This window comes from Siphateles boraxobius, unplaced genomic scaffold, assembly GCF_051911475.1.
Source record: "Siphateles boraxobius isolate OS27281-9 unplaced genomic scaffold, OSU_SipBor_1 17, whole genome shotgun sequence".
NCBI classification, from domain to species: domain Eukaryota; kingdom Metazoa; phylum Chordata; class Actinopteri; order Cypriniformes; family Leuciscidae; genus Siphateles; species Siphateles boraxobius.
The window spans coordinates 4,498,944-4,519,036 of record NW_027508777.1 but is presented as its reverse complement, the minus strand read 5'-3'; the positions used below and the strand labels follow the sequence as shown (position 1 = coordinate 4,519,036).

At 39.2% G+C, this 20,093-nt stretch overlaps 1 protein-coding gene and 1 long non-coding RNA gene across 3 annotated transcripts in view; one reads left to right on the top strand and one right to left on the bottom strand.

The window, feature by feature from the left end:
- snapc3 (small nuclear RNA activating complex, polypeptide 3) overlaps positions 1-20,093 on the bottom strand; it is a 172,673-nt gene that overhangs the window by 12,059 nt on the left and 140,521 nt on the right. For both annotated transcript variants that reach the window (XM_077232365.1, XM_077232366.1), the window contains one exon: positions 7,951-8,058. In XM_077232365.1, the coding sequence (XP_077088480.1) occupies positions 7,951-8,058 (108 nt within the window). The remainder of the gene's footprint in view (positions 1-7,950; positions 8,059-20,093) is intronic.
- LOC143740275 (uncharacterized) overlaps positions 1-20,093 on the top strand; it is a 231,033-nt gene that overhangs the window by 188,721 nt on the left and 22,219 nt on the right. The window lies entirely within an intron of this gene.

The window sequence follows — 20,093 nt, the reverse complement described above, 5'->3', positions numbered from 1 at the left end:
CGCTCTAAAGATTACCGCATTTGCAGCGAACACTTGGACAAGGATGACTACACAACACAGCGGGGGCGTTTGAAGAAAAATGCCATTCCATGTACGAAGACGGGTGCAACCACGGTGGAGGTAATGTAACATTTATGTATCCTTGCATTTGGCCACACACGGCATGAGGAGAGATGTGCATGAATGTTTTTGTAGTCTTATTTACAAAGCTTTAATTATTTCACTAGCTTCTTCGACTTGAATTGTAATTGTATTGTAATTGTATTCGCTGCGAATGCAGTGATCTTTAGAGCGTAGTACTACGGGAGTTTGCACATCAAGTTGAAGTACAACTAGCCACAACTGCAGAATCTCGAGGTCATGAAAAGGAAGACGATGAAAATTTAAACTCTTATATTTTCGCATTCTGTTGCCACAATTTGGAAAGGCACAAACACGAACCATTTCTTCTTCACTTGTAAGCAACTCTGATCTTAACTCGTCGCACATGATCAACGCTCCTCCCATCTGGACATTGTTTACCTTTTCCGGCTACAGCACGGGACTACAGCGCGAGACTACAGCTTGCCGTCTAAAAGACTATTTAGGTGAGTTGAAACAATGGCTAAGTTGCTAAACGTATCTTGTTCACATGTAGGGTCCCTGTTCATGTTGGACAGACATTTTAATTGCATTTTGTGTCTGTTAAGAGGCTCAAAAACGCTCTTTATGTCCATGCCCCCATAGCTGCCGTTTTAGCTGGGTGGGAGCTCTGGGCATTCGCGGTCGCAGCTCCGCGTAGCAAGCACTAATCCGGTTCGTTTTTTTTTCTATAGTCAGTACTCACAAAGGTCTAACGATCAAGATTAACTTAAAAATTGCCCGGAGTTCTCCTTTAAACACGCAACCGCTGTAACCCACTATGGAGTGTTGGTCCAGGCAAATCCAAAGTTTAGTCACTAGTACTACTGACTATTCTCACATTCAGATCAGTCCCGCTGTTCTGACCACTCACTTAAGTTTTAATTTTTGTTTTTTTAGTCTAATAATAATAGCAGTCAGCTATTACCTTGTCTATTCGGCCATCTATATGATTTAATTCCATTTCCTCTCTTGTTTGAATGTGGTTCCATTTCCCATAGGGCCCAGAAAGGAAACCGAGGCACCTTTATTTGTAATTTTGTTTATTTTCAACAAGTGCACTCATTTTTGTGACCCTGCAACACAAGTAATTTCAACAATTACTAGGGCATAACTATAGGTCCTGAGGATTGATAATAAGCATAATTTGAATAGGAAAGCTGTCCTTTTTCCTCCTAGCAGCCACTTCGTCAAGCCGTAGTGAACCACTAGTTAAGTCCTGAGAAATAATTTAGTCATAAAAACCATCTTAAGTCAGTTATTTCATCTCGGCTATGCCCTTTCCGGGAAATACTCTCGGAACCACATAAGTCTTAGCCTCCTAACATCCACAGCTAAGATGATAAGTATACAAGACATACTTCACTAGCTAGATGCACATGAAACACCTGGCTTTATGCTACATACCTAGCGAACCCGTTAAACCGTGGTTCTGAACTTTTAGGGTCATGTATAAGTCTCTCACCACAAGTGCGACAAAATGGCACAGAGCCTCTGCTTAAGCTGACCTTAACCTTCCAGCTTACCAAAGACTATGACAAAACAATGGACACTATGAGAAACCACCTCTCATACCCCTCCAACCACCCACGAACGCCGTCTGCACCCACCGACAACCGGTGCCCCAGACAACCGACGTCAACAAGCAAATGCTGCATGCACAAGACAACATTCTGCGTTCTGCACCTGATGCCATCACTGCGCCACAGCTTGTGGTGCCACAGTGCAAAAGGGGGGTCATGCCAATGTATGTCCACGACGCACCATGTGCTGCACACCGCAGCACCAGAGACACCTGCAAGACACCGAAGCAAGTGGCATACCGGGGTCCTCAAAGCGAAAAGACTGTCCTAGCCAACCAAGGACGACACTCGCTGAAATTTTTCCTCCCTTTCTCTTTCTCTCTCACTCTCCCTTTCACTTTTACCAGGATGCTGCTGTGGTTCGCCATCCTGTGCCTCCAGCCAACCAGAGGGCAGCTGCAATCGGACATCTCACCAGGTCCAGCATCAGACATCGTCCTAAGGGAACAATCAGGACTCCTTTTCTGCCGGACCCGCACTCAGAAAGTGTATGTGCCACCTGATCCTCGCAACGCCTACAGAACACAATACAGCTGGGTAGGGGCCGATGGACAGAAGACGCCCTCACTCACGCTGAGGCCGATGTCGAGCACATGCTCAACGAACTTGAGAAAATGACTGTCACGCCAGTGGAGCCAGGTGGCCACAACCGCTGCCGCACTGCCGTCAGAACTCTGTTTAACACTTGTATGTCCAGCATGAATGCAGTAAACCTAGCCAACGTGAGACGGCATGCAGCCGAAATTCAGACTGAGATTCCACAGATAACAGAGCAACTCCCAACACAGAGTGCATCCCTGCAGACCATCGACAAGACATTAAAGGGAACTGTGGTAATTTTCAACACCCACAGCGTTCGGCTGACCCAGACAGTGAACCCCATGAAACGGCTGTTTACGGTCTTCCAGAATGACTTTGGTCAAACTCAGCTGGTAACAGCCCTGATGACAGACCTGCTGTTGGAGGTGAACTCCTCCATTGACAGCCTAGCCATGGGTAGAATTCCACCGCACCCGATACCCTTAAGCCTTGTGCAAACCGTGCTGGCTTCCGCCATCACCACGCCAACTGACTCTCTACAAATACACCTTGCCTACTCGCTGGGTAGGGCCATCCCACTCTGCGTCGACCACAAGCAGAGAAAAGGGGGCTTTCTCCTGAACTTACCCATCTCAGTCAAGCCGAATCCACCGGCTCAAGAACATTGTCAATGTCAGATTCTGAAAGGTAACACTCACATCAAGATCCGCACGCCGTACGTGATTGACTTGCACGACAGCGACACTAAGCTGTCCCCAGCTCCGAATCCACACATGTGCACACTGACCAAAGACATTCACTATCTCTATCCTAACAAACCCTTCCTCAGAGACAACACTGACGGAATCTGCGGGCTGCAGATCAGCGACACCCGCTGCCCTGCCGAAGCTAAGCCTCGCACTCAAGTCATCAAGCCCCAAGCAGAGATTGTAAGTGGCAGGTGGCTCATTAACACTCCTGTGCGCACAGCTGCACTCACTTACGACCAGAATGACACTGACACCTGTGTCACCTCGCTCCACCAGAGCAGGTGAATCCAAGTACCGAAAGGTGCCATCCTTCACCGTGACAACCTGGCATGGTACCATCTTCCAAGCAAAGAGCACAAATTAGAACTGGAAATCCCATCCTTCTCCAGTAACCACACTTTCACCCTAACTCCAGAACGGGAGTTGTGGTTTGCGAAAGGGGGGGGGTCCCAGCGAATTGACGTTTATCCTATCGACACAGCCCTCCAAGCTTTGTCTCAACTGCCCTACTTAACCACCACACCTGCTGTCCAATCCTGGATTGCGGCCGACCCTACGCTGGGTACCTCTATCAACCGCACCCAGACGCTCGACAGTCATCCTGCGCAAGAGGCTCAACGAGGTGCGAACATCTACAGCCAAGCCCACGGGACCCTCAGGAAGAGGGTACCACGCTGGAGGCTGCGTCGAACTTAATCAAGCTGAGCCCTCAGCCTGAGAGCACCTGCTACCCGATCATCATGATTCACCGGTCATCCGTCCATTGTGATGATTGTTGTCCGATTAAGTCCACACAGGGACTTCATCAGACAAAAAAGGGGACTGTAAGGACTGGGCTAAGTGGGTGAATCTGAATAACTATATACATCCTGCTAAAGACCAAAAATCTCTGAATGTAAATTAACCCAAACACACACACACACACACACACACATTCCCCCACCAGTGAAGACCACACTCAGGACAGAGCGTGGTGTCCGATTACAAGACATTTTATGACTGATCGGAATGTCCCAAAGGAAGTGGATTCCAAAGCGAAAAGAAACGTATTTTCTTTAAAAGACATTTAACCAGATATATTCAATGTGTTTTTATGTGTGTCCATTTGCCCATGTCACATTGGAATGACTATGATTTTATCGTAGCTTAAAGTGAATTATAAATACCTTCATTATGCATTTTAAATATAACTGTCTATTCCCATAACTTGTACACATAGTTCTGGACACCTCCAGAATGCTTTCGGTGTGATCAATCAAAATACGTACAGTAATATCCAGTAAAATATAGTTTACTATGTTTTCCATCTTTGGAGTGAAAAGAGACCAAAACTAACATCACTGGTGTTCTTAGATAACAGCGTTTACGACCCAAAGGAATGTTCACAGAACTGTGGCTCTCTCTGAATTCTAACCGAGGAGGAGAAATGAATCCTGTATTCATATATATATATATATGCTATTATATATCCACTTGAGAATTGTATGAACAATGTATCTAAGTTCCCTATTTCATGAGTTGCCTTTTTGTGGTTTGGTCTATGTTTCTCGACAACTCTAATGCGATAATGTTTTAAACTTTGCCAACTAATGTTTAACCAAATCCATTTTTGGTCTCGATAAACTCCAATCTTCATTCCCCATTTGTTAATTGACATTACATTTTGTTAAACTTTGTGACACATTAGTATTATAAGAATTGTGAAGATTCTTCTCTTAAACACCCAATGAAACTAGAGATTTAAATGCCTGGTTATAACACAAAGGGTCATAAAATCTCCCTCCAAAGGGACAGCTCCTGATTGGACCCTCTTCCAAAGAAGGCGGAAACGTCAGGTCTTCAAAAGGACTGAATACCAGTTTATCGCGCTCTTACCCTCTTGTCCTCGTGTCATAATGTAACGTCTCGCCTCCGGGCGAGCTCTTCGCCTTTCTTTTATTTGTTTCTAGTTTAGTTTGTGTTTTTCAGTCTTAGATAAGTCTCCGTGTTTAATTCCAATCGACGAGTGAAAAGAACACCGCGTGACATATCTCTTCAGCAAATCTACAAATCCATCTACAAGGGACCCTTAAACGAGCGCGCGCTCGTTTTGAAGGAGAAACACGCACACGTGACCACGTGGCAAGAGAGCACACACGCTTCTTCACCAGCCATGCAAAGATGTGACGTTAACTCCGCGTGATTTCCCCGTAGAGATCTTTATTTCTTTTCTTTGTTAGTCAAAGTTTTGTTTTCCGTAGTCGACTCTGTTCACTTCCACAAAGTGAAACGAGCTTAGCCGAACTATTTTCCTTTGGTAATGTTACCCCAAAGACTTGGAAACTCCGTTTAACACGCGCGCCAAGCAGCACCCAGTGACGCTTCCTAAAGGACTCCGCTCACGCACGCGCAGGAATGCCGCGACACAGAGAGACCCAGAAACTTAAGTATATCTCTTTATAGAGCTTCTAAGAAGCATTAAGATGATGTTTTCGTGTTGTTACAGACAGGGGACTGTCAGGGTGAATGTTGCCAATGCTCTCTCTCTCTCTCTCTCTCTCCCTCTTCCCCTCTCACACGTGTTTCCATTGTCCACACTCTATGCATTTCTCGTTCATCGATGCCTTATCGTGTTTTGTTGTTTATTATGTTTGTAAATACATATATCCCATGTAACCGTAGTAAATACATAAGTAGTTCTGCCTTATTAAATTCATTATATTCATTTGATTGATGTACTGCCTTTTTGCTCATTTTCAAGTCCCTTAAGTGTCAAAAGATCTTATAGCAACAAGTTTACAAATTAAAGGTACTTTAAAGAGTATGTGTTTATAGAGCAGGAAACCCAATTCTTGTGGCCACAGAATTGCTTTTCCTGAAATCCTATAAAGTAAGATGATATTGTGGATTCCCACAAATATTAGTCTGACAATTGAGCTAATTAATTTAGCCTGTTTTGTAAGACGTGGTCCGTGTAGTTAATTGCAATCAACTTGTGGTTAAGTGCAAGGATACACAGACATGCATGCAGGTAAAATGACATATCATCCCTTATCGGGAGTTTTATTAACATGTAAGACTGATCTAATCCAAACATGTATGAATAATTATGAATTACCAATTATTAATTATGATATGCAAATTCCCCACGGATTAGATCCGCCCCAGAGTCTTTACACGTCCTTGACAGGGCGTCCATAGCTTTTTTGCCGCTCAAGTCGGTGGCGGTGTGAACGTACGGTTACTGTACGTTCACACCGCCGCCGACTTGAGCGGCAAAAATGCTATGGACGCCCTGTCGAGGACGCTTGTCAAAAAGTACGGGGAAGCTTATTGAAGCTTGTTGACGCTTGTTAAAGCTTGTTGACGCTTTGGCCGCTCTGACGTACCAGCATTATGTTCGAGAGAAAAGAAGTGTCACAACATAAAATGTAAACAGAAAAACAAGCAATACATTGACATTAGAAACCTTTTATAATGACAGCATTTTTATATTGCCTATTCCGTATCTCAACGCACGCATACAGCTTGCCACAAAGAACCGGCCAAAGTTAGGATTGTGCATTAAACATTTTAATTGTTTATTAATAAAGTAGTGTTTTCTGTCAGTTTTCGGTTCATTTATGAGACGCGCTCCAGTTCACGCGCCGGTGTGGTGCCGAATTCTGACCCCCGCCAAATTATTACCCCCCTAGTATGGTAGGTTTGCGATTAGTTGTGGGGGAGGGGTTAGGATTAGGGGTGGGGTTAGGATTAGGCAATCAGATACTGATTTCAATGAGGGGGGTAATAATACACCGGCGCCTCCGTGTCCTAATTATATTGTCTACTATATTTGCTTTTTATTTATTAATCCAGTCAATTTGTTGATGAAAACATTGATTAAAATGAAGATACAATTTATACAAAACGAAATTTACTTAAAACAAAACTTAAGTGGTCAGAATTATGTCTGACCCATTCCAAATGTTTTCCGATACATGGTGACTCAACCACTGATGGACCAAAGAGCGCGCATTTTGACATTTGCAGTAAAAACTTGAAATATAAATTCTCAGAAAATGCATTTAATACAAATATATTGAAACGTCTGTTTATATAGGCCTACTCCGTTAATAAAGGAGTCTGGACATTGGAAAAATATCAGTCCACATGCGTTTTGTATTTAATATGAGGGAAATAGACATGCATGCATGCGTGAATGCGTTGTTGGCGAAATAAAGGGAACAAACTATTTTGCTTATAATGTGTAACTCACAATGTTAATTTATTGTTAATTTAACTGTTGTATAAAATATATATATATATATCACATTTGCAATTGGGAAAACGGCACTCTTGCTCATTTAATATTGTCTTATAACGACGTAATATGATAGAAATATAAGACAAAATCTTATTTGGGGACATACTTAACTGCACACATCACACAGTGAAAGCATGAGTGACAATTGCAATGTCAGATAGCAGTGCCTCGCACATCGTTAAAACAATGATTACAATATCATCATAAACAATACATATTGCACACCCCAACGCACATAAATATGAACTTACAATTGAACTGACATTTACCAGTTTTCTTCTCCTTCGCTCCTGTTTCACGTGCTCAACAATATGAGGGTAATTAATGACAGAAATTTCATTTTTGGGTGAACTAACCCTTTAAGTTGCTAACCAGCTGTTACATAAGTACTGCACCAGATGTCATGCACACAAACTCACATCCGTTTGGTAGTTGTCCTTATCTAGCAACTTTATAAAATCACAAAAGTTAAACAATTTGAAGTCCAACTATGTGTTATGATAAAATACACATTTGAACATGAAAGTTATGAAAGTGTTAAAAACAGAACATAAGTAATACAATTGAAAACTGCTATTGTAAAAACCCAAACTAAAACTCAAAGAGATTTAGCTTTTCTGGATGGCCTATAAATTGACAGCACGACTGAACAGCTCTATAAGTTACTGTTTACCTGCAGATATAGAGATGACACACAGAACACTTCCGAGTTACGACTCTATGCTTGTGAGTGATGAGCGGGTACAGCCTTATGTCCAAACAGTCATCCTGATGGACCAGTCTATCACCATATAAAAGACACAAACAAACCAAATTAACCACCGTTCACACACTATTAAATCCTTGACTAAGACTTGATTCCTTGACAAAAATCTGTTAACTTTTTACACTTGTAGCAACTCATAATGTAACTAGATAAAAAAAAGTTTTTCCAAGACAAACTTTAATGTTAGCTTGAGAATACCTGACTAGAAAGTTTAAAGAAATTTTAAAAGCCTAAAGATTGAAGGTTTTGAGGGCAATACAGTCTATCAGAAAAAAAGATAGACCAGGGGTATTCAATTAAAGTTCCATTCAATTAAAGAGTTCCATTCTCTATATTTCCTTCCTAGCGGAGGTCCGGATGATACTTTTTTGGAATAGTTAAATATTTATATATTTCCATCTGGACAGCAGTAGTAGTATGTAAAAAAAAAAGTCTTTGTCTTGTCACAAACCTGGTTTGAAGGGTAGGAATCATATACTGTGTGACTGACAGATGAAAAAACAAAAAAAAATCTGAATTCTCGTTTTCTGAAGCGTTTTAATGAAAGCTTTTTTTGCTGCTCACTGCGTTTCAGCTACTGTTTTAAAGTTTTAATGGAGTTTTCATGCATTTTTGGAGTCATGCTCATGCAGTTTTATCGACGTAGCCATCTTTGAAATTACTTTGGTCAGTCGTTATGGTTATTGGTAAGAGAATACAGGATTGACTCAAATTGCACGTTCATACAGACAGTACTCGAGATGCTACTATTAGCTGCCGTGTGAACGGGATATTTTGAGACTCACACCTGTAAATAAATGTGGTTGTCAATCCCCAAAACTAACAGTGTGAACAAAAAATTTGATTCTAAATAAATGAAACATTAAAAAGAAACAAAGCCAACAACAGTTAGAGAAAACTGATCAAAAATAAATACCGGACAAGGAGATTTGGGATTATTAATGATATAGAATATGGTAATGCTGAATAAGGCACTAATTAACTTATAACTTTATAAGTACTAATAAACAGCCAATATCCTAGTCATATGCATGATAATAAGCAACTAGTTAATAGTGAGAATTTTACCCTAATAAAGTGTTACTAATAATAATTGCATGAATATTTTAATCTGATGCATTTCATAGGTAATTTAAGGATCTTTTTTCCATAAATACAAGTTTGATACCCAACCAAAGAGCACTTTCTGGGATTACTAAACAGAGGTCCTTCCAGCAAGCAGCACTCCAAGATGTTTTCCTTGATTAGTTTAAGTCTGAAGTGATTGCTCCTGTCTGCCTTGATCGATTGCTCCTGTCAGTGCGTCTGTAAGCTCCGTATAGCTTTCTCCATTTACTATCATTCCTTGATGTTTATATGGCTAAATATAACTAACTCATCAACATATATTAGATATTGTCTAATATTGCCTATTACATTAATCTGACATCACTAGCTTTTATCTAAATCATTATCGCTAGCACAACACGCTAGTATTTCGCTAGCCTAATGCAGGGAAATAGTCAGGCTGACGGAGAAGATTTCAGAACTAGGGACGCATCCAAACTTTAATCGAAGATAAAAAAAAGAGTGCAAGGGCTTTAGACACAGCTTCGGATGCGGCTAGCTTAGCTCTGTGCATTTTTCGGTTCTGGCTATAGAGCCTATGCAGCAGGGCAACTGGATGACCGTGAGACGCTGTAGTCGCAGAACAAAATACCGGGAGCCAGAGCGCCTGACATCAAAGCAAATTTAAAAGTGCTGGCTAATGCTAATCGTAAATTCTCTAAGATTATTATTCACGTCGACACTAATTATAACGTTAAAGAGGTGTGTGAACTCGCAAGTACGATGTCAGGCACTGTAATTTGCTCTGGCCCCCTTCTGTTAGCCGGACTGATTAGTAATATGGCACATAGTCTTAGAGCTCCAACGTCACAAATTGGGGCTCAGGTTAGGAAGCAGACAGACTGGCTAAATTGACTCGCTAAAGCGGTCTCACGTCACAGAAGTCAGATAAATCCCATCACATAGAGACTCTTTCACCTACATTTCATCATATAGAGACTGTGTCTGTTCCCCGAATTAGGAAATACCAAAAATTGATACAAATCATACAAATGATAAAGCTTGGGTTGCTGAATATTCGATCCCTGGCTTACTTCAAAAGCACTTATTGTTAATGATATGATTACAGTTTATAACCTAGACGTGTTGTGTTTGACAGAAACCTAGCTAAAACAAAATGATAACATTAATCTTGGGGGGTGGACTCATTTAAATGTATTGTTATAAACATGAGTCTCATCTGAAAGGAAAAGGGGGAGGTGTTGCTGTAATTTATAGGAAAATCTTCAGAATTACTGAGAAGTCTTGTTTCAAATTAAATTATTTTTTGAAGTGTTGGTTTAATGTAACTATCTAGTGTAAATGATAAACCAGGCGCTACAATCATAGACTTTGAAAAGTGTTTTTTTATTCTCTCTATTATTGCTTAATCTGCCGCAGCGCTGCGGCTCATTCAGAGCTATTGAAAGCTGTTAGAAGATGAATTCAAGTGAAACATTGTAGTTAAAATTATTCATAATCACAATACTGAAATTAAATTGAATAAATAATGAAAACATTTCATCATAAAACATTGCAATATAAACATATTAGGCTACATCAGTGAGGCTTTGCAAGAGCATAGACGTTAACCTAACAGCATTCAAACGGTAGCTTTGTGGTTAACGCAACACCATGAGCCTCACAGAAGCTTCAAGCGACCCAAGATTGAATCTCATTTTAGCCTGCCCTACAGCATGTTACTTAGGTAACTGTTTATTAGAGAGTTTATTAACCGTTTATTTATTTAAAGTCAAGCGTTTTCTTTAATTATCAATGGCACATTACAACATAAATTTGCTACATTCCTGTAGAGCCGCTGCACAGATGACTAAACTGACGAAGGAAGATTGTCAACCGATCGCATCAAAAAATGAAGAAGCTCGTCTTTAGTCTGCTAAATTATTGTTTTGTGAATCATTCACAAAATTGAGATGATAGTGATACCCGGCCATAGCAATGGAAGAAATTTTGCAAAAACAGATCCATAGCTACATTAAACAAATCAGAAAAAGACTGATTGTTAACTTGGGTACTCAAAATAACAGACTACTAAATAGTATTGCTTACAATATAAAGACAAATGAAAATGTAAAAGAACACTAAAATGTCTTAAGTTTGAAACCCCATTGAACATTTCAAGGTTTAAATAAAGTGTCGGGACAGTTAGAGTTTATTTCCTTTGCGATGCAAAATAAGAAACACAGAATTTTATTCTTGCGACATTTTAAATTTGTATTGCGATCCGACGGTCTCCATTTGAAAGACGGAACATTAACACCTATTGTCCTGCATGCACGATGCAGCAACTGAACTGTCCCTCCAATCCCTCCTGAGTTTGAGACTGACTTAAAACAAAGAGAAGTCGCAATTCACACTTAAATCGCTATTCTAGACATTAGCATTACGCTATTAAAGTGTTGATAATGAATGAATTAAATTATTTAAGCTACATGTAGTGATATTTCTGTCATAAAAGTTTATTACTAAATGTTTCATGTTTCATTATTTCAATAACTGAAGAAATAAAACTGGTTTGGGCCAGCTTTTTCAAAGCAAAACTAAATATAATCTTCAAACGCATGTTCATTTGTTGTCATGAACAAAATGTTCAACTCAATATTAAATTCCATAGGGATCTTTGGATCCTTACAACCAGGCTGCATGCAATTTGTGAATTAAGTTTTTTTTATTAATCTATTATTCAAATAAATCTCAAACCACAGTGCTTCGTGGTACTGCTGCTAAACTAAATAACATTGATAGAATAATTATGAACTTACATGAAACAATATCGCAACATTTCGACAAATAAATTAATTCAGGGGGATTTAGCCTACATTTAATTAGAGCGAGATTTTCACCCCTCCTTGTAATTTTCTCATTGAGAAGCACTCACATACAGCTAAACATGTTTGAGTAGTTCCTCTGTACCTCTCGTTTTCATATGGATTACATAATCAGATAACATTTATTAGTCTAAATATTTAGACATTTAAAAGTCTTTAGACATAGCAGATTTCTTATCGTGACTGAGCTGAGGGCAGTGGCTTTCGATTCATTTTTGTGACGCGCAGTTCCCGGAGACAGAGACGACAGATAGGCTACGGCCTACACTTTTGTGATTAAAATAATTCAGAAGAAGCAGGGATGTTTAGACCAGAAGGAAATCCCCCCCACCTTATATATATATATATATATATATATATATATATATAGATGGTAATTTTATTTTATAAATAAAAGCAAATAACTACATGGTGTAAATCTCTCTGCATTAATAAATATAAAATTTACAGTAGCCTAGTCCATGTTTGTTCGGGATTTGAACCCGTGTTATCTTAATGATCGAACCATAAGTTCTACCACTCGGCCATGGATTTACTCACTGAGAACTGCCCAAACATTTGTTTCGGCAGTGTGCGTTCGCTCACATGAGTGAGAAAACGTTTTGTCGTTAGCCTATGAGTGTAGGCCTACTTTACATGAATAAAAGTAGACCTTTTACAGTTTTAAAAGATGATATCTTATTTGTATGACCAAAAATTACAGAGTAGGCTATAGCGTATTAAGTTCTTTTAGCTGTTATGAGAAAAATAAATTCAGGTGAAAGCGCCACCGCGTTTGTCGAACTCTAATTCAACCTGCCAGAATAAAAACAGATTTTAGAATAATGCGTAGCGCCACTCGGCGTGGTGTGCCAAAATACTTAATTATAAACTTCAATATTTAGTTCAAAACCACCTCAAAACGCTTTGTGACATTTTAAAAAGCCGCGAATCAATGTATTAAGGCCACTGGAACTAGGATCATGAAACCTAAGTTCTACCTCTCGACCACGACTTTTCTCACTGAGAAATGCCCAGAAGTTCGGTTGTTCAGCAGTCAGTGTGCGCGCACGCGACAAGCGCTCTTCAATCGTCTCATTCCTCAATAGTTTAGCTCATTGCCCCTTATTTATTTTCACTGACTGCGAGATTCCTATAGATAGCCTATTTTAACTTTTGATTCATAAAATGTTCTGCTCTAAAAGTTTGCTATATTCTGTTTAAAATGTAGGCTACTTTTACATAATTACGTTTTGTTTTCGTTAAATTTAACCGAATCTGTTGTAGCCTATGGGCTATTTAAAAAAAATATTTTTTTTTGTTCTAAAAGTTTGTTCTATTCTGTTTCGTTTTTTTTTTCTCACATATTCAATCTCATTCTTGTTTTTTTTTTACAAGACCTTTTGCTGTGTTTTTTAATAAACAGATAGCCTACAAACAGAGATATATAATAGTTCACTGTTCGTACAAATAAAAGTATACATGTATACTATAAATTGTATGATCGTTTGTTTAAATAATATTAAACAAATTGTCTGTCTTTAATAATACAATTATTATTTTAACATGCAGTTTCAACTCCACCAAATCTGTGTTTCATTATTGTACAGCAAATGTCAATATCTCTTGTTTTGATCTTTCATGTTTGTTGTAGGCTTATTTGGAAATTACCATAGTTGTAATATTTCATCCTTATTAATTGACATTAGCCCCACTTTCAAAATGCGGCAATTGCTGCGGTTTTGCTAAACGTCCCTTTGCGCCACCTGGCGGTCATTTCATGAACGACTTTGAAATGTGACTGGATTATTTTTGCCGCGGTGGATTTGCCGCGGCAGCTGGTAATAGGCATTCTGGTTGAGTACCTGTGTGTGTGTGTGTATATACAGGTTCTTCTAAAAAAATTAGCATATTGTGATAAAGTTTATTATTTTCCATAATGTAATGATAAAAAAGCATTTGTGTGAAATGTGTGAGCATTTCAGTTATGTGTGTGAGCGTAATATTTTCAGTTGTACGAGAGCATTTCAGTTGTGTTTGTAAAGGCATTTCACTTGTATGTGTGTGAGCATTTCAGTTGTGTGTGTGAGCATTTCAGTTGTGTGTGTGAGCATTTCAGTTGTGTGTGTGTGAGCATTTCATTTGTGTGTGTGTGTGTGAGCATTGTGTGTGTGTGTGAGCATTTCAGTTGTGTGTGTGTGAGCATTTCATTTCTGTGTGTGTGAGCATTGTGTGTGTGTGTGAGCATTTCAGTTGTGTGTGTGTGAGCATTTCAGTTGCGTGTGTGTGTGAGCATTTCAGTTGTGTGTGTGTGAGCGTAATATTTTCAGTTGTATGTATGAGAGCATTTCAGTTGTATGTGTGAGCATTTCAGTTGTGTGTGTGAGCATTTCAGTTGTGTGTGTGTGAGCATTTCATTTGTGTGTGTGTGAGCATTTCATTTGTGTGTGTGTGAGCATTGTGTGTGTGTGTGTGAGCATTTCAGTTGTGTGTGTGTGAGCATTTCAGTTGCGTGTGTGTGTGAGCATTTCAGTTGTGTGTGTGTGAGCGTAATATTTTCAGTTGTATATATGAGAGCATTTCAGTTGTGTGTGAGCATAATATTTTCAGTTGTATGTATGAGAGCGTTTCTACGGAGCCCCCCCTAGTCCCACTTTGTTAAAAAAAAAATTATAACTATCTCATGGCCTCAAGATAGTAACTCGTGGTCTCAAGATAGTAACTCGTGGCCTCAAGATATACTAACTCGTGGCCTCAAGATATACTAACTCGTGGCCTCAAGATATTCTAACCCGTGGCCTAAAGATAGTAACTCGTGGCCTCAAGATAGTATCTCGTGGCCTCAAGATAAGTGTATATAAAAGGATAATGCACAATGGAGCAGCTTTTCTCCCCAAAGCAGAAACTGAACACTAAAGCTGCCACCCGCTTAAGGCACTTCTTGTCAGGCTAATAAATATGGATAGAGAGCATTTGATAAAGTTGTATTTTAATTTAGGGATGTGTTACCAGTATATACTGAACACACTTGCTTTGCAAGGGATTGTTGTCAGTAAAAGGCAGTTAAATGAATACTCCACCGTTTTTTGAAATTGGGGTTATTCACCGTCTCCCCTACATTTAGATAGGTGGGCAAATGCATTTTTGTCTCAGTCCATGCATTGTCTTAGTCTGGCAGCGCCGCCGAAGTAGCAGGCGAAGCACTGATACTTGGGCGCAGAGATCACGCAACACCTGAAATAAAGCTTGCCACAAAGAACCGGCAAAAGTAATGATTATGCAATGAACATTTTAATTGTTTATTAATAAACTAGTGTTTTCTATGTTAGTGGCTGCAAAGATAATGGTGACGATGCAGACTCGCCATCTTCGCAGTAGCTAGTGAACACGCCTATAGAGGGAAATGCACACTTCATATGAATTAGCCTACATTTCAAGCTTTCTATAGATATACTTCTCAGGTCTGAGTTTTGGTTCATTTATGAAACGCGCTCCAGTTCACGCGCTGGCGCCTCCGTGTCTTGATTATTGTCTACTATATTTGCTTCTTATTTATTAATCCAGGCAAATTTGTTGATGAAACATTGCTTAAAATGAAGATACAATTTATTAAAAACTAAATTTTCAAGCAAAAACAATATTCGAAGATTGCTGAGAATTATTCGATTATTATTCGAAAAAAGCACTCCTCCACCACATGCACGCACGCACGCACACATGGATGTATAGGCTACACACCAGAGCATTTGAGCAAAGCGGAGCGGTGTGACGCTTAAATATGAGTTAAAAAACTTAAACATACGTTTCATATTTATGTTTAAATAATATAATGTTATTTTTTTAATTTCATCTATGTTGATTATATGAAAAGTGAACCGCATGAGATGAGTAACATAGGATCATAAGATGACCAATATATCTGAAAACATTTGGAATGGGTCAGACATGATTTTGACCACTTAAGTTTTGTTTTGTAGAAAGCCTTTCTTTAAAGTGAATTTCGTTTTGTATAAATTGTATTTTCATTTTAATCAATGTTTCATCAACAAATTTGCCTGGATTAATAAATAAGAAGCAAATATACTAGACATCAGTGCTTCGCCTGCTACTTCGGCGGCGACAATGCATGCACTGAGACAAAAATGCATTTGCCCACCTATCTAAATGTAGGGGAGACAGTGAATAACCCCAATTTCAAAAAGTGGTGGAATGTTCCTTTAACTGCCTTTTACTGACAATAATCCCTTGCAAAGCAAGTGTGTTCAGTATATCCTGGTATGTGAATGAATTTGGTTTCATATGTGTATGTGAGAGGAAAAGTACATGTATATGCATGGTAATTCTGAATAATGTCCCTAGGATTGTTATGGAAAAATGTATCTTTTCTTTGTATTTTATTTTCAATGATTTGATGTTTGAATGCCATGCGTTCTTTGGCTAGATTTTGGGTTTCTTTTGTGATGTTGATACAGCTGCAGGGTGTGTGAGTGTGGGACTTCAGAGATGAGAGGATTCCGGGATGGGGAGGGGTCAAGGGGGGTCCCTTTTGTTCCTTGTGTTTGGGGGGCTGTAAAAGGTAGCTTTGAGGAACATTATAAAACTGCCAGCCAAGCACCTCTGAAAGGTCTCACTCTGCCTGTAGCCGGTCTATGGGTAGACTGGGAACATTCTTGCAAGAATAAATATATTTTAAGGACAATTTGAATCCTGATGTCTCTTATGCTGTGATGCTATTTTGTTAGTTATTGTTTTTGCCGCAACAGAGCACCTCATACTACTCATTGTCGTAATCATACTTTAGATCTAATATTCTCACATGGAATCAATGTTGATGCTGTCAAAATTCTACAGCAAAGCGATGACATCTCAGATCATCTAGTCTCGTGTATACATCATTTACCCAAGGCTGCAAAGCCGACTCCATGTTGCAAATATGTTAGTCCTATGACTTCTGCCACTAAAGATTGCTTTATTAAGAACATTCCTAATCAGTTTTTTTCTCCTCAGCATCCCAGATAGCTTAGAAGAACTCGATATTTGCGACAGAAACTTTTGACTCTTTCCTTTCCAGCACTTTAGACACAGTTGCTCCTTTGCGCTTAAAGAAGATTAAAGAAAATAGCCCAACGCCGTGGTACAACAAGCACACTCAGTTCCTTAAGAGAGCAGCCAGAAAAATGGAGCGCAACTGGAAGAAACCAAACTAAAGTTTTTTCACATTTCATGGAGAGAGATTGCGTACAGAGGGGCCTAAAAACTGCTTGATCTGCTTATTTTTCAACCCTCTTAATAGAAAATAAACGAAACCCTAGGTATTTATTTGAAACAGTGTCTAAATTAACGCAAAATAAAGCTTCAACCCCAGACGTTTCGAAGCAGCACAGCAGTAATGACTTTATGAACTTCTTTACTTACAAGATTGATAATATTAGGGAGAAAATCTCAACTATGCAACCGTCTACTACAGTATCGCATCAGACAGTGGATTGTTGTCTCCCTGAGGAAAAATTTTATTAATTCATTGGTATAGGAGAGGAAGAATTTTCTAATCTTGATAAATCATCTAAATCGACAACGTTAGACCCTATACCGACTCGAATCTACCTTTTCTGTCAAAGATACTAGAAAAGGCAATATCCTCATAACTATGTTCCCTTTTTAGAAAGAAATGGTTATCTGCAAGGATTTCCAGTCAGGATTTAGACCGTATCATAGTACTGAGACAGATCTCATTAGATTGACAAATAATTTGCTCTTCCATCCGATCGTGGATGTATCTCTCTATTAGTGTGTTAGTACTCGATCTTAGTGCTGCATTTGATACTATTGACCACAACATTCTTTTAAATAGACTCGAAAATTATGTTGGCATTAGTGGAATTGCATTAGCATGGTTTAAATCATACTTATCTGACCGTTATCAGTTTAAAAAAGACGGTTAAGCACGGACGGCAGGTTAACAGGCTAGAGAGATACTAGCGTGTTGTGCTAGCGATAATGATTTAGATAAAAGCTATAGATGTCAGATTAATGTGATAGGCAATATTAGACTACATTTAATATATGTTGATGAGTAAGTTATATTCAGCAATATAAACAAAAAGGAATGATAGTAAACAGAAATTCAAAACAGAAAGCTATACGGAGCTTACAGAAACAAACCAGTAGCAAGGCAGACAGGAGAAATTGATCAGCAGCAAGGAAGACAGGAGCAGAAATTGGGAGCCAATTTGAGTGTTCTAAAATTCTGTGTGATTTGTGGAGTATGAGACAGGAGAGGAGAGTTCTTGGTTGCCAAACTGTTAGTAATTTCCTTGTTGTTGCCTCCCTGACCCCTAGACTGGGGAGGCATGTAACAAAGGCCAGACAAGTAATTTGTTTAGGTTGATTTGTAGAGAAAGATTACACGCCTGTGCACATATATATTCAAAATACGCATAGCTATATACTAAACACGTAATACGCATGTGCATGGCATAAGCGTTTTCACATATACACGTTTTTGAAGTTTGCGCAGAGATAGTATATTTTTTTTGTTAAAAATAATAAAACATTTTTTTCAAAACAAATACTCTTCAAAAATATTCAACGCCTGCAGCTTGGAACCTATTTCAAGGTTTGCGTTCTCGAGCCACCAGGCACTGATGTCGCGCAAATGAGCAGGCCGGAGCGTATTAAGGGTTTTCTGTTAGAACGGTGTCGTGTAAGCTGCCCCATATTTAATATTTATTTATATATATATAACACTACTGATCTTTGCAAATCAAGTAAATCAGTCAAAACTAACTTTAGCTGAACAATAACTTTATTCTAGAGCTGCTGTAAAGCCAAAACAATCTGTTACTTTAATTTCCTATTATCACTGTAAAGCTGCTTTGAAACCATCTATATTGTTAAAAGCGCTATATAAATGAAGGTGACTTGAATTAAGATTTTAAACGTACTGTAAGGGAATCATTTTTTTTATAACATGACAATGCTTTTGGTGAGTTTATAATATATTACATGTATTCATAATACAATTTAAAAAAATCGTTATTAGCTCAATATTTTATTGTTTTGAGAAATTGATTACATTAGGTGCATTTACTATGCTTTGTAATTACATTACGGGTTGCTACTACACCAATTTCCAATTATTTTGGAAGTAGAACTAAATCTTTGGTCCCACTTTATATTAAGTGTTTTTTAAGTACTATGTACTTACATTGAAATAATTTGAGATAATGGACTTAGTGTACATACATCTTTTTACATTGTACTTATATTTTGAAAATATGAGTACAATTAATTTATGTAATTACATTTGTAATCACACTGTTGACCCTTCACTTACAACCCACCCTTAAACCGACTCGGTTACTAACGTAACCTCGGTTCCCTGAGAGGAGGGAACGAGTATTGCGTAAGTAGCTTACGCTATGGGAAAACTCCTTTTCTCGAGAATATTGAAGTCTTTATGTAAAACGCATTGCAGCTGCACAGCAGAAAGCAATGAGCGAAGGAGCTCGGTCATTGGCTGTGCTGCGGCAACTTGCTCGAACCAATGACGGGGCGACTCTGAATGCGCGACCAATGAGCGCACCTCGCGCCCGTCAGAGCCCCCCATGATGGGCGTGGCCAAGAGCTATATATTGGGCGCCCCGTCATGAGAGTTCTTTAGGTTAAAACAACTGAAGCGAACTAACCAAGCACAAGCACGGCAGCTTACGCAATACTCGTTCCCTCCTATCAGGGAACCGAGGTTACGTTAGTAACCGAGTCGTTCCCTTTTGAGAGGTCTCTCCTATTGCGTAAGTAGCTTACGCTATGGGAACACCATACAAAACGCTGTGCGTGCTGAACTTCGCCTTATGATAGCCAGAGGCAGGTGCCTGAGCTAAAAAAGCAAAGTTATCATCCAACCAGCCTGCAGAGGCGAGCTTTATATGTGGGAAAAAAAGTAAAGAGCGGCAAGAAGACGCTCAGTGTAACACAAGCACATACATAATCTAGATACGAACTCATAGTTCTACTAGCATCATGCTGATAGTACATTGGAATGCAATGTCGGGATCTGTAGGTTGTAAAACCTGATAAATGTGGACGGTGAGGCCCAGCCTGCCGCCGCACAAATATCCTCGATCGGTATCCCGC